This window comes from Mustela lutreola, chromosome 5 (genome assembly GCF_030435805.1).
Source record: "Mustela lutreola isolate mMusLut2 chromosome 5, mMusLut2.pri, whole genome shotgun sequence".
Taxonomy (NCBI): domain Eukaryota; kingdom Metazoa; phylum Chordata; class Mammalia; order Carnivora; family Mustelidae; genus Mustela; species Mustela lutreola.
This window is the reverse complement of record NC_081294.1, coordinates 108,335,708-108,350,528: the sequence shown is the minus strand read 5'-3', so window position 1 is coordinate 108,350,528 and position 14,821 is coordinate 108,335,708. Positions and strand designations below refer to the sequence as shown.

At 37.3% G+C, this 14,821-nt stretch overlaps 1 protein-coding gene across 10 annotated transcripts in view; it reads right to left on the bottom strand.

Moving 5' to 3' along the window:
- Window positions 1-14,821, bottom strand: part of ATG10 (autophagy related 10) — a 423,722-nt gene that overhangs the window by 177,808 nt on the left and 231,093 nt on the right. For all 10 annotated transcript variants that reach the window (XM_059175390.1, XM_059175391.1, XM_059175386.1 and 7 more), the window contains one exon: window positions 2,276-2,383. In XM_059175390.1, coding sequence (XP_059031373.1) covers window positions 2,276-2,383 — 108 coding nt within the window. The remainder of the gene's footprint in view (window positions 1-2,275; window positions 2,384-14,821) is intronic.

Below are 14,821 nucleotides of genomic sequence, written 5' to 3'. Positions count from 1 at the left end.
ATGACACAAAGTGGAACTAATTCTGGGTGTAGTCTGTGCTCCGTAGCTTCCCATGGGATCAGATCCAAGTTAGTTTCTAGCAGAGACCACATTCTTCCTTAGCTTTTATCCCTTGTTCTTATTCTGCTTCTGTCACTCTCTTTCTTCTAAGAGCCCATCCCTAACAAATCACTTGAACAGGCAACTCCATCCCAGGCTCTACTTCTGCCAAACCCAACCTGAGACATCTTTCATCCCTCCAAGATTATTGTAATATCGACTCTGTTATATATCATATTAATGATCTAACTAATAATCTAACCATCTCAGCTGTACAGCATCTCAAATATGCCAAGCATTCTATCAGAGATCAATGCAGTGGTTCTCAAAATGTGATCCCTGGATCAGCAGCTATAGTAAAATTCGGGAACTTGTCAGGACTGCAAACTCTCAGGCCCTATTTCAGACCTACTGAATCAAAAATGCCATCATAAAGATGTGCCATCATTAACCAATGCATCATTGTTATACATTTTAGTAGTTCCCATTTCTTCCTAGTATAAATAATGTTGAGACGAATGTCCTTGCAGGTAAATCTGTGTACATTTCTAATTATTCTATGGGTATTTTTCTGTAATCTACTTTGAAGTAAAAATATTAAATCAAAAAATAAGATGTATTGATAGATGAATAGATGGACAGACATATAATAAAGCAACCACAGCAAATGTTAATGGTAGAAACTAGGTGATAACAATATGGATGTTGACTGCAAAATTTCTGCAACTTTTTCATGTTTGAAAATTTTTAGAAAATGTTTAAAATGAAAAATGTTGAAAAGACTTATATTTTATGAAGTTAATTCCTAGAATTGTAATAAATTGTTCACAGTATGTGGCCATCTTTATACTCTGTGAAGTTAAAACAACAACCAAAAAGTGTCAGTTCCCTCACACTGTCAATACCACTTTTTAAAGCTTTACAATCTCTGCCAATGTGTTAGGCCTACACCGGAAATTCATCTTTAAAATCACCATTTCCATGTGCATTTTAAAAGTTAATATATAATGAATTGAAAAGCTTCCTAAAATGTGTGGCCTCAGATTTGATGTTGGCTATTTGAACTATGAAACAGTAATCAGGATTTGAGTGCCCACCCAGGGGCACTTAGCTTATTACCAAACACAATACCCTCAAGAATAACTTGCAAACTGAATTACACTGGCAAGAGTTACTTCAGGGCAGTGTCATATATGGGTGGGGGAGGGAGAGCTAACGCTGGATTGCCAAATCGGACTGATTTAACATGTCCCGAGAAAGGGCTCTTCCTTCACAAGAAAAGTGTCCTCTCCCATTTACCAGGATGCTCAGAATTCCAAGCATTAGTATTTTCTTCCACTGTGTTGAAACAATTAGATCTCCACCAATTCTATTTTAGAATTCAAGTATTTTACTTCAGAATGGGCTCTCCAAAATTATGGTATATCCATAGGATGGAATGCAATGAAGCCACTTAAAAAGAACTATGGAATTCTACATTTACTGACATGGAAAGATCTCCATGATATATGACTTGTTCATTGCAAAAAGGAAAAATATATATGCGTCTAGATGATAGAAAATGTGTGGAAGGATATTTACTAAAATATTAAAAGTGGCTATCTCCAGTTAAAGGACATATCGGAGTTTTTTTACTCTTTACATATTTCTTTATTGTTTGCTTTTGCCATGGATATATTAAAAATTTCCTTACAAACAATAACAAGAAGGCTATTTGCATTTTGATAAAAATAAAATTGAAAATATCCCAGAAAATCACTAAGCCATTAGCACCTTATTAAAATTTAATTTACCAAGAATTTCAAGTCAAGGTTAAAGTCCCCTAAGGAATGAGACCCAGATCCAGAATATTTTAAAGGGCATAGGAGAAAACAGTTAAATGCAGACAGCCCAGGCAAAGAGATCTCCAGCCACGTACTAATCAGCTGAGGGACAGGTCTGTGCTGTCCTGGGAGGATTTCACTGGAGAAAAGTCAACAGGCAATGGAAGGCATCTGTGGTCTTCAGATCCACAGTCTGTATTGACTCAGAGCGGATCTTAACTTTACCACAATTTCTGCTTTCAATATTATAGAAGAAAATATCTCCTAACCAATGATGTTCAATGTTCCCACTAGAGTAGGCCCAGGATCCAATGCCAGTTATTTTTTTCAAATATATATTTAACAGATTTAAATTGTTTCATTTATACTTCACAAAGACTGAAAGGGAGAATATGATTTAGTAAGCCACTTACCTCCACGGGAAGACATGTCTGGACATGGGCAGATGTCCCCGGATGCGATACCAGTGTCCCAGGTTTCATTTGAAATTGTGTTTTGCACATGTAGCCTTCAGAACAGTCCTGTGTTCCACATGAAGAATAATAAGAAAATGCCATTTTAAGAATTCATCATATTGAGAGCTATGGTTTCTTGTAAGTTCCAAACTGAGTAATAAAAACTTAAGTACATTAAATTATATGAGATATATTATGGATAAAGAAACTCATCAAATAAACCCTGCATATAATAAGTATTCACTGAACAGAAGTTTTAATCCCCTACTTTTCTCACTTATTAATGATGTCTTCCCTTCTCTTAGGTATCCCCCCTCCTTTTTCTTCCAAGCAGTACATAGACGATAAGTCATAGAGCAAAACCTCAGGTTGGCAGCTGTTAAAAAGCGTTTAAACCTACAGAAATACTTTCTTACATATTAATATTGATTTCATGGCCTATATAAAAAGAGAAATTTATAGAGGACTTGCAACAGATCTTGAAGCTAGAAGGGACCTTCCATTTTAATTTCTTGTTCAAGGCAAGATCTCCATCACAACATCACAGGGAGATAATTGCGCAGCGCCTACCTAAGCACTTCCAGGAACCCTTGCTTTACTTCCTTATATGACCACCACCTCCATTTTGGTACGTGCTACATAGTTCACTGAGAAAATACTATTTTATATTGCACTGAAATGTTTCTCTTTAACCTTAACTCACTGGTTTTAGTTCTGCTCTCCAGAAACTAAACTTTTTTCTACAAAGCCATTCTTCATAGACTTGAAGACAATTACCATCATTTTCAAATGTTCCATAGAAGATATGATTTCCAAGCCCTTCACCAATTGTATTTCTCACCTCTGTCTTATACTTGCTCTTAAATACACTGTTTATCTAATAGTGGTCAGTTCCATTTTTTAAAAGCAAAACTTGGTTGAATTCAATAAAGTCATATATAAAATGTAATACCTCCTCATACACAAACATACTCACAAATTAATGAGTATTATTAATTCTCCACCAAACCGTCACACTAACACTCCCATTTTAACAGAATTTAATAGCTATAATCAAGGAAATGTGATTAATCTGATGTAGCAACAAAAGTACAGAATAGCATTCCAAATAAAACCATTCATAATTCACTTAAATAATTTTACTAGGATTCAAAAATTCAGTTTTTAACTACATAATAAGAAAATTTTTATAGTGTTTGTGAGTGATTCAATATTGAATTTATTTTTTTTTTAATTTGTGTCATGCTAGGGCGCCTGGGTGGCATAGTTGGTTAAGCATCTGACTCTTGGTTTCAGCTCAGGTCAAGATGAAGCCCTATGTCAGGCTGTGTGCTCTGCGTGGAGTCTGCTTAAGACTCTCTCTCCCTTACCCTCTGCCCCTCCCCTCTGCTTACTCTTTCTCTAAAATTAATAAATAAATCTTTTTAAAAAATTGTATCATGCCAACTATGGAAGAGCATTGGATTCCAGGTTATTACTAGGTTGAATAATGTCCCTTCACAATTCATGAGCCCCCTGGAACCTCTGAACTCTGCTGGCCAATAGGAGCATCAGTCCTACTGGCCTCGGAGATTCAGGAGGGCAAGAAATCTGCTCAGGGCCAATGAAATACAGTTCAGGACTTGGGTTAGGGGATGGGGGAGGATATTCTCTTTTCTACTGGATTTGAACTAGGAAGATAAAGCCCTGGCAGTGTTGGCAGCCATCACATAATCAAATGAAGCCCGAGAATGAAGCCAATGCAGAGGAAAGCAATGCTACAAGATGCAGACAGACCAGCTCTTGATTACAGTGTTCACACCAACCACACTTAAAGCTAGCTGTACCCTAACCTAATAAATGTTATTAGTTTAAAACCAGATGAGGTTTTCCTATTGTTGAAAATGAGCCTCCTAAGACCGCAGAAAGAATCTCTTAAACAATAAAATAGTTTTGACTTGAATGAATAAACTACATGGTTTCTACTGTATTATATGATTACCCTCATTATAATAGATAAGCAATAGCTGATGATAGAGAGGGTTTACCAAATATAGTAAAGCCATCAATAGTAGGTGATTGTGAGACAAAAAGTACAAGCAGTCTGCAATTTAAAAATAATCTAGCGATAGGAAAAAAAAACTCTTAAGATATTCAGAGAAGAGTTAGAACTAAACTTTTGTACTGAATCTGATTTACCAAATGAGAGTAACTATTCTATTTTATGAGCGCTGATAATACAAACTCTTCCTAAGGCAAACTATAATTTAGTAAAACCCTAATTACAAGATAAAATACACTTCCTTTGACATCAAGAGGTTAAGTCCAAAATTCCTATGCACCTATGTTATAAAATCTAAATGTATTATCTGATCTCTTTTCCAATGAATTAAAGTAGAGAATTATGTCATTTTTAATATTACCTATAATTTAAGGTATTTTATTTCTATTTTAGGTAATTTCTGATACTACTTATTAGTGTCTATAGGGAAATGCAGAAGGGTTTTTGACTCAGTCTCTATCTGGTCATGATAATTTTCTTTTTGGTATCAATCTTTCAACAGTCAAGATAAACCTTGAAAAATTAAGTATAGAAAAAAAAAGTTTATAGCATTTTAGCTTCCTTTCAAACATTTGCTTCCACGAAAGTAGGCTTTTCTCCTACACTGTTTTAATTTAAGGCAGAAAAATATGTTTTGTTCTTCACTGTTGAAGGTTTGTTTTTGTAGAAACAAGCAAACATAAAAGCATAAGAACTGCCCCCTGAGCTAGAACTACAGTCCATCTGGCCCAATAAATGATAACTGACTCAAATCTCTACTGACTTTTCTGGTAGACACCCAACTCTATCTTTCCTGCATTCTTTCTGTACTTGCGATAGCTTACAATGCAACATTAAGTTTTCTTTAATTTTGGGGGGTTCCTGGGTGGCTCAGTCAGTTAAGCATCTGCCTTTGGCTCAGGTCATGATCCCAAGGTCCTGGGATTGAGCCCCACATCAGGCTCCCTGTTCAGGGGGGAGTCTGCTTCTCTCTCTCTCTCCCTCTGACCCTCCCCCAACTTGTGCTTTTTCCCTCTCTCTCAAATAAATAAAATCTCTTTTGAAAAATTTTCTTTAATTTTTTGACATGTGTTATTTCCCCCAATTAATCCAAAGTTGGGGGCTAGGCCCCTTTCCCTGGGGAAGAAAAGGTCCTAACTACAGAGCACAGTTCCACATAAAAACCTGGTCCCTGGTTCCTGAAAAAATCTTGAACCAGAACAGGAGAGGTAGGAACAAAGGGAGCTTTGGGGAGGAATTTATCTGGTTCAACCATCTCATTTTCGAGATAAGAGAGTGAAGGACTGAAGTACTTTTAAAAGACTTGTCTTATAATTAATTGGGGGAAGTACTGGAGGTGGAAGTCAGGCCTCTTGACCCAGTGCTCTTTTAACCAAGCAATTCTGCTAGAGTCCGGATCATGGCAGAAACATGTTTACTGACTCTCACGGCATGTAAACCGACGCTTCCCACTCTGAGTAACAAGCCGAAGCCATTCAAGTATGGTCTGGGATCCAGCAGCCTCCTCCTCACCTGGGAGCTTGTTAGATGGGCAGAATCTCAAGCTCTACCCAAGACACCCTGAATCAGAATCTGTATTTAACAGGATTCCAGATGATTTGTGTATACATTTGGAAGCACTGAGGCAACAAGCACTTCAACCCCTGATTCAAAGGCATCACAAACCGATTACATTAAACAGTGGTTCTCAACCTAGCTAGGGTCCCCCTCAGACCAGAATCTTCCTGTAGTGTAGACAGCAGCCAGGGTTGAGAACTACTTTACTTAATTCACTGAAGCTGCCATTTTAAATTCTGAGAACAGGGTCAACCAAGTAATCCGTAGCTATCTCAGGAGTAATGGCCACGAATCAATTCCCAGCCTCTAGGAATACCATGGCTCGCTTGGAGCTCTCCATATGCTAAACTGGCCTCCGCAAATTCTCAGCTTGACCAAATTCTCATCTTGATGGTACCGAGACTGTTTTTTTTTTTTTTTTTAATTAACATATAATGTATTATTAGCCCCAAGGGTACAGGTCTGTGAATTGCCAGGTTTAGACACTTCACAGAACTCACCATAGCACATACCTTCCCAATGTCCATAACCCAACCACCCTCTCCCTACTCCCCTACCCCACCCCCGCAACCCTCAGTTTGTGTTGTGAGATTAAGAGTCTCTTATGTCTCTTTGTCTCTCTCCCGATCACATCTTGATTCATTTATTCTTTTCCTACCCCCTAAACTCCTCATGTTGCCTCTCCATTTCCTCATATCAGGGAGATCATATGATAATTGTCTTGCTGAGATTGGGTTGTTTTGTTTTTAAAGATTCTATTTATTTATTTGACAGACAGAGATCACAATTGGGCAGAAAGGCAGGCAGAGAGAGAGGAGGAAGCAGGCTCCCCAAAGAGCAGAGAGCCCAATGCAAGGCTCGATCCCAGGACCTTGAGATCATGACCTGAGCCAAAGGCAGAGGCTTTAACCCACTGAACCACCCAGGCACCCCCCCAAAACTGTTTTTTAAGTGGCCTTTATGACTACCTAACACTGTCACTGTCCCATGTCCAACTACACTTCAGCCATCAGAACTCCTACTGATCATCCACAACAAAGCAGGTTGCTTCACTCTGTCACTGCAGAAGAGAAATAATAGGAAATGTCTAGGTGCTGCAGCCCAGACACCACTAATGAAAAAGAGAACACTTCCTCCTCACAGTCAAAACTCAAGTTATCTACATAGAATACCTTCACCTTACAACAAAATAAAGGAATAAAGACTTAAATGAGAAAAACAATATCATCAATGTGCTAGATGAAAACACTGGAATACACACACACACAATCTCATATTTTTATTTATTTATTTTTTAGATTTTTATTTATTTATTTGACAGAGAGAGACACAGTGAGAGAGGGAGCACAAGCAGGGGGAGTGAGAGAAAGAGCCCGATGTGGGGCTGGATCCCAGGACACTGGGATCATGACCTGAGCCAAAGACAGATGCTTAAGGACTGAGCCACCCAGGCATCTCTATATATGTATTTTAAAGGTATTTTAAAAACAGATAAAAACCCCACAGTCATAACAAAATACTGATAATTTCTACTCCATGGAAAAAATCTTAACACTATAAAGTTAAAAGACAAATATCAAAATGTTAAGAACGGATTTTATTATCAATATATAAATAGTTTTCATTTCCCATGTATTAGTAGTTCCAGTGAACCAAAAAGAAAAAGACAAAGAGGGATTCCTAAGTGGCTCAGTCAGTTAAGTGGCTATCTTCGGTCCAGGTCATGTTCCTAGGATCCTGGGATTGAGCCCCACATCCTGGGATTGAGCCCCTCATCAGGCTCCCTGCTCGGCAAGGAGTCTGCTCGGCGGGAGTCTGCTTCTCCTTCTCCCTCTGTCCCTCCCCCCACTCATACGCTATCTCTTTCTCAATCTCTCTCTCTCAAATAAATAAAATCTTTAAAAAATAAAAATTAAAAAATAAAGAGACAACAGTTCAACAGGAAAATGACAAAGAATATAAACAGTTCACTAAAGAGGAAGTACATATGCATATTAACCATATAAAAATAAACCTATTTTACTCATCAGATACATTACCCATAAGAAAAAATGTAAATTAAAACTATGTGATATCATTTTTTTACGTATCAGATTGGCAAAGATCAAAACCATTAAATACAGTGTGTAGATAAAAATGTAGAAAAAATACACAGGCACTGTCATACATTGCCATGGGCAGGATAGTTTAAATTAGTGTAACTTCCCTGGGGAACAAGTTGGCAATAACTAACCAAATTAAAAATGCACCTATCTTCTACCCAGAAATGCATCTTACAGAAATAGCTGCAGGTACAGGAAATAAAATTCATGCAATGACATGTAAAAAGTATTGCTTTAATAGCACTCTATTGCAAACAACTAAATGCCTATCAGTGAGGTTAAATTATAGTATAGTCAAATAATGGAATGTTATGCAGTCATAAAAAATGAACAAGTTCTATAAGAATTGATACAGAATAATAACTAAGATAGATCATTAAGGGAAAAAATGTGCTGAAAAGTATGCATGTATGTATATTATGCTATCATTTATTTAAATACAATCAGATTTGTTTGTGTGTACACTGAATATATCTGGTAGGATGCCCAAGACACCGGAATCATTGGTGACCTCTAAAAGTTTGGGTGAGGATGGTGGGAGTGTTAGGAAGGAAACTTACTTTTTTAGGACACAAACCCTTTTGTGCCTATAAATAACTCTTCATATTGAACAAATACTTCATTGACTGCCTTTTGAACATATGCCTCCAGGCTATCACACTACTGTAATAAATTCCAATTTTGAACTTCTAGGGAGAAAATGTCCTGGAAGCCATATAGAACCCTACAGAGACAACCAAGTTTTCTAGTGTACTGCTGACTGAGTATTGGATGGGGATCTAAGGATCTCCTAATAGAACAAGTTTGTGCCTGTTTTCTCACAAGTTGCCATGGACTATCCCACCCAGAGAGCTGTTATGCCTATTGGAATCCAGCTATCCAAATAATCATAGGGCTTCTGAAGTTGAATTTAATATAGGTTTAATGATCTTCTCTAGAAAAACCCTGCTATCTAAAAAACCAAAAAAAAAAAAAAAAAAAAACTCTCTCTCACACACACACACACACACACACACACACACTTATCTAAGGGCCTCAGCGCTACATCACAACAAAGTACTGCGTATAGGATTCAAACTGAAGTGAACTGCCCAGACTGACCAGTTGCAGGAAGGGCTTGGCAAAGCCGTTGGAGAGCAATTAAGACAACCAGGAAGTTTCTAGCTCACTGCCAACACTGATCAAACAACAAGACCTTCAGGGTCAGTGGAACCCTGAGGAACAGGCCAAACCTAGGACACAGATCTCAAGTGATTATTCTTTCCCTTAGTAAGAGAGCATATCAATACTACCAGCAGCTGCCCACAGTTTAATTTTAGGGATGAAAAAAAAAAGTAAATAGTGCTGCTGAAAAGCGAAGATTACACTGAGGAGATCAGACATTAAACTACTATCTGTCTATTTTTTAAAAAGCCAGAATTAGATAGTGTAGGAAAGCAATTTTTAAGGATTTAGAGATCCTCCAAAACACAATTCTAAATATTTAGTGTGTCCCCTCCTCGTGCCCACAGCTAAGACCCACCAATCTCACTAACTCTGGTTTCAATTTCTGATCCCTGTTAACCTTACAAATGCATATGTAGATCTTGGCCATGGCTGACTCTAATGCCTCCGAGTCAGTATCAAGAGTGACCAGATCCAGTCAAAGTGATCCATGGGTAACTTATAACCACTGACTCACCTAGGTAAAAATTTCAAAAGACCAAATACTTAAGAAACCAAAACGCAAAAGTTAAAGTGAGGATATAACATACTTCATCTTTGAAAAAGAGCTTTGTACATCTCTAATCTTCCCTGGTCTTGTAGTATTTTGGAGTTTGTAAAACATAACAGTCATTTATTAAATAGCCCATACCCGTTTCAAAAACTTTCTAGGGGCAAGGAATGGAGATGCAGCTCAGATCCAGCTGAGGAAGTTGGGGCTGTCCTTTTGAGAAAAATTATATCTGCTGGCTGGGTCCCAACCAATAAAGGCTGATATCCCCTTGCTTTAACATGTGTACAACACAACCCATAGTTATTGCTTTTACCTGTGTGACTAATGTGTGAATGCCTACTGAACACATTTGTTCATTAGCTGGAAATTAAACAACACAAAAACACTGTGGCCATTGGCCCTTGCCTACAGACTCTCTGGCTCTTCCCAATTAGAAGAGCTTTCTTAGCCTGTCTATGATATGAAACAAAAAGAGAATCTGTAGGATTTTGAATGAAATATTCTCTCCACAGCAGCAGCATATCAGAGTGTTACACTCTCTTCTATCATGATACTTAGTTCAGCAGTCAATCTTGTTTACATGAGCACACTCACTATACACTTTTATTAAATTTGAATTTCTAATCAACCCATAAACAAAGCACAGAGAACTAATTATAATTAATGAACAAAATCTAAATATTATAAACCTTGATGATATAAAAATAGTAATATAATTTTAAAATCAGAAGGAAAAAAAGAAGGAATGTGGAAGATAGTATAAACACAATAAGTTCCTCATCTATCACAGCAAAAATCAATGATCATTGTCCAAAAATGAGAAATCAGTAAGTAGAAATATGTTGTTTAAAGTTAAAGGGATGGGGCACCTGGATGGCTCAGTGGGTTGAGCCTCTGCCTTCAGCTCGGGTCATGATCTCAGGGTCTTGGGATTGAGCCCCGCATTGGGCTCTCTGCTCAGTGGGGAGACTGCTTCCCCTTCTCTCTGCCTGCCACTCTGCCTACTTGTGATCTCTCTCTCTCTCTCTGTCAAATGAATAAATAAAACCTTTTAAAAAAAGTAAAGTTACAGGGATAACTATGAGAATAAATAAGGAGTTATTCTTCATCAATAGAGACTCCAATAAACAAATATAAATCATCCATACAATGGAATACTATGCAACCATCAGAAATAATGAACTAGGGCGCCTGGGTGGCTCAGTGGGTTAAGCCGCTGCCTTCGGCTCAGGTCATGATCTCAGGGTCCTGGGATCGAGTCCCACATGGGGCGCTCTGCTCAGCAGGGAGCCTGATTCCTCCTCTCTTTCTCTCTGCCTGCCTCTCCAACTACTTGTGATTTCTCTCTGTCAAATAAATAAATAAAATCTTAAAAAAAAAAAAAAAAGAAAGAAAAAGAAATAATGAACTATTTCTCTATACGCTCATGAAGAAAGATGCCATGATATAATGTTAGGTGAAAAAAGTAAGTTACAAAACAATAATCCCATTTATATAAATATATTATAAATGTGCATTCATGTATATATATATATACATATATATATATATATACATATATATTACACACACACACACATATAGAAAACAAACTACAGAACAGAGTCAGAGAGAGGGAAGAAAATATTTTCATTTATATTTTATATATTTATGTATTATCAGAGTTTTACAATGGCCATATACTGTTTTTCCTTGTAAAAATTAAATAAAACAAATAAAGTAAAATAAAGACCCAACCCATGAAAGAAAAAACACTGTGCTAGGAAGACTGAATTAGGAAAATTCATTAGAATTTTCCTTCTACTCTGAAACCAAAATTATTCTAAGAACCATAAAATGTTCCTGCATACAATGCTAATTTTTTTTTTTTACTTTCTCTGCCTTTTCAATTAACCCTCTAGTTGCTAAACTAAAACAAGGCTGATACTTCTTTCCTAGAATTATAGTGTACCTTCATTTTGTTTTTCAAGTGGGAATTTTTTTGGTCACTTAAAATTTCAATTTTTAAGGGCTTTCAATTTTCTATTTCACTCAATAAAAACTACAGGGAAGCCCAGTACTGTGTTCATTTGTTTAAAAACCTGGTTTTCTTACACTAGTTCTGGCTCCCTTTCCCTGGCAAGACTCTCAGACTTCCCATGTCCCCCTTCTTTTCACCTCCAGCCCCTTTCTGACTTTGGAGATAAGTGGTAGACTCACTACTCTCCCCTTTCCCAAATGCAGGCCAAGGCACAGCAAAGCACAGTGGCCCTAAAGAAAAAAGAGTAGAAGAAAATTAGCCACTTATCAAACGAGAAAAGGTTATTGGGCCAATCTGGTGACATTATCTGGGAGAGCATGCATTTATTTGTTTACACGCACCTACACAGCCTGCCTATTTCATCCAAGTTTTTTAAAGAATGATTACAGTTTAAGTGATGTTAAATCCCTTCCCTTTCTTAGAGCCAAAGAATCAAAAGTAACTTTAAATCACATCAGTTCTATTTTCCTTATTAACACCTTCAAGAGATAGCTCTACAATATTAAATTTCACTGTTAAGCATTTTGTGGGATTTCATTCTCCTTTTCCTCTTTTGTTTTTTAATAATATTTTCAAGTTTTTCAACTTGCCCATTTTGAGTTTTCAATTTTCAGTTCATAGATGTGGGACCTCCATCTGTGCCCTCATACTTTTTTTATATTAAACAATTTGGTTTTGCCTCCTAGAGCACTCCTGCTTACTTGTGCCCAAGGAATGGCCAACAGCTACTATAACTGATTAGAGGGCATGTGGAAAACCTGATGCAGAAAAACAAATTCTCTCTGTTTCTACTTTCAATTTAACTTTATAGATTTATCATATTTTGTTTGTTCCAGTTAAAATGTTCTCAAAGGTTTATCATTGCTTTTCTAATATAGCTTAAAAAACAAACCAAAAAATGACCCATGTTCTGAACTTCCCTGTCTTGATTTCTAGATTTAAAGTTACTCTAAATCTTATTCCTTTAATAAGTAATTCCTTTTTTATAACATTATCTCTTCTAAGCAAATCATTCAAGAGAATTAAGAGTACTGAAGTAATTTTATACTTAAACTAAATTAAAAGAAATTTGAAAGTCTGACAGTAGAAAATTATTAGGGTAGCAAGCTGTCACTTTGATTTCAAAGCACTATTCTTGCAAATAATTTATTACCTTTCCTAGTTTTTCAAGAAATAAAGGGTGCCTGAATTTAGGCAGTTTTACTCAGAGAAGGTTCCTGCTATAAGGGTGGAAAAAAGCCAAAGGGGAGGTGAGAAAGTCCTTCCTGGCATGGGTGCCATACAAAGTACCATAAAATGGGAGGCTTAAATTAACTACAGACATGTATTATTCTCTCGCCATTCCAAATCTGGAGGATAGATGTCCAAAATCAAGATGCGGGCAGGGACATGTTCTCTCTTTAGAATCTAGAGGAAAATTCTCCCTTACCTTTTCCTGGGTTCTGGTTGTTGCCAACCTGTAGACACATCACCCCAATCTCTGCTTCTGTCTTCCTGTGGCCTTTTCCCTTGTGTGTCCATCACTCTGTGTCCAAATCTCCCTGTTCTTACAAGGACACCCGTCATATTGTACTTACGCCACACTCTAATCCAGTACAGCCTCATCTTAACTTGATTACATCTGCAAAGATCCTATTTTCAAATACAGTCACAGGTACAGGTTCTGGGTGGACATGAATCGCGGGGGGGCGGGTGTGGACACTATTCAACTCAGTACAGATGGCAAAGCAGAAAGAGGTGGGAGAAAGGGAGTCACATAGCTCCTGCACCTAACGCAGAGGCAGCCTGCCCAGAAGAAAGACCAAGGTAGGATAGAGCCAATGGCCAAGACGTCCGAAGCGATTCCAGCCTGAGCACACTAGGCCAGATTCTCATGACTCCTGCTGGAAACCAAAAGGGCTTTGACAGATCATGGGGGAAAAGATACTGAGAGCTTTTAGAGAAAGCTGCAAAGCAGTAGTACAATTACTACTTTTTGTCCCACCTGGATAATATGAGATTGAAGACTACTAAAATCACTCTACTTGCCAAAAGGCATTTGATAGCCACTATTTGGATCTAATACCAGGTATGTATGACAGTACAAACTCGCACTGTCAGCAAAGAAGAGAGAAGAGGTGGAAAAAGAGAGGGAAAATGTCATCCACTCAGACTTTTTTATTAATGTAACAAAAGTTCCCTGACATATTTCCCAGAATGAGTCACAATCTGTGCCCTCATAGTCATTTCCATTCCAAGCCTGTGCATGTTTAAGCTCTTCCAGTGAATGTCCTCTCCTTCTATATCTTCTACCAGAACTCCTGCTTCCCATAGCTTGATATGAGCCAGTATCAGAAGAAGAAGGAAGTCTGTTACCTCCACATCAAGGCAGGAGCTATGAGAAAGCTAGGCTGATACAATGCAACAGCAGAAGGAACAGAAGCACACCCTCTTGTCTCACACTTAGGTTACAAATCTTAGGGAAACAACATTTAATAACTCTTCTTCATTTCTAGGAGTTAATCATATTCTCCCACTGCTATATTCCCAATCTTGGGTTTGGAAAGAGACCAGTTGAACCAATGACTGTATATCTACCATTAGCTTAAAATCTGTATTCATTAAATTTACATTTCATATAATGGCAATACACACTAGTATCCTTCAAGAAGTTTTGCATTCTTCTAAGTGTTTCTTTAGTCTTCTATAAAATAATGGAGACTAGTTTTACCCTCATGTCTTAAACAACTAGAAAACCAAATCAAAAATATGAAATCAGAATTTTCAGATATGGTTCTAAGAGAACCACCAGAAAAATTAATAACAATAAACAAGAGACTTTCAGAGAGTGGCCAGGAAAAAGATCACATATAAAAATCAATAATTTTACAAATGTAGCAATAAATCATAAAGATAAAATGCACCATTCCCAGCTTGAACAAAAAATGTCAAATATACAGGAATATACCTACCACGTCAGGAAAACTCCGTAACTTTACAGTAGACCATGAAAAAAATCACAAGTTTTTTTAAACGAAACTTGTAAATGATTTTAAAATTTATGTTAAACAAATGCACAGGGGTAGTC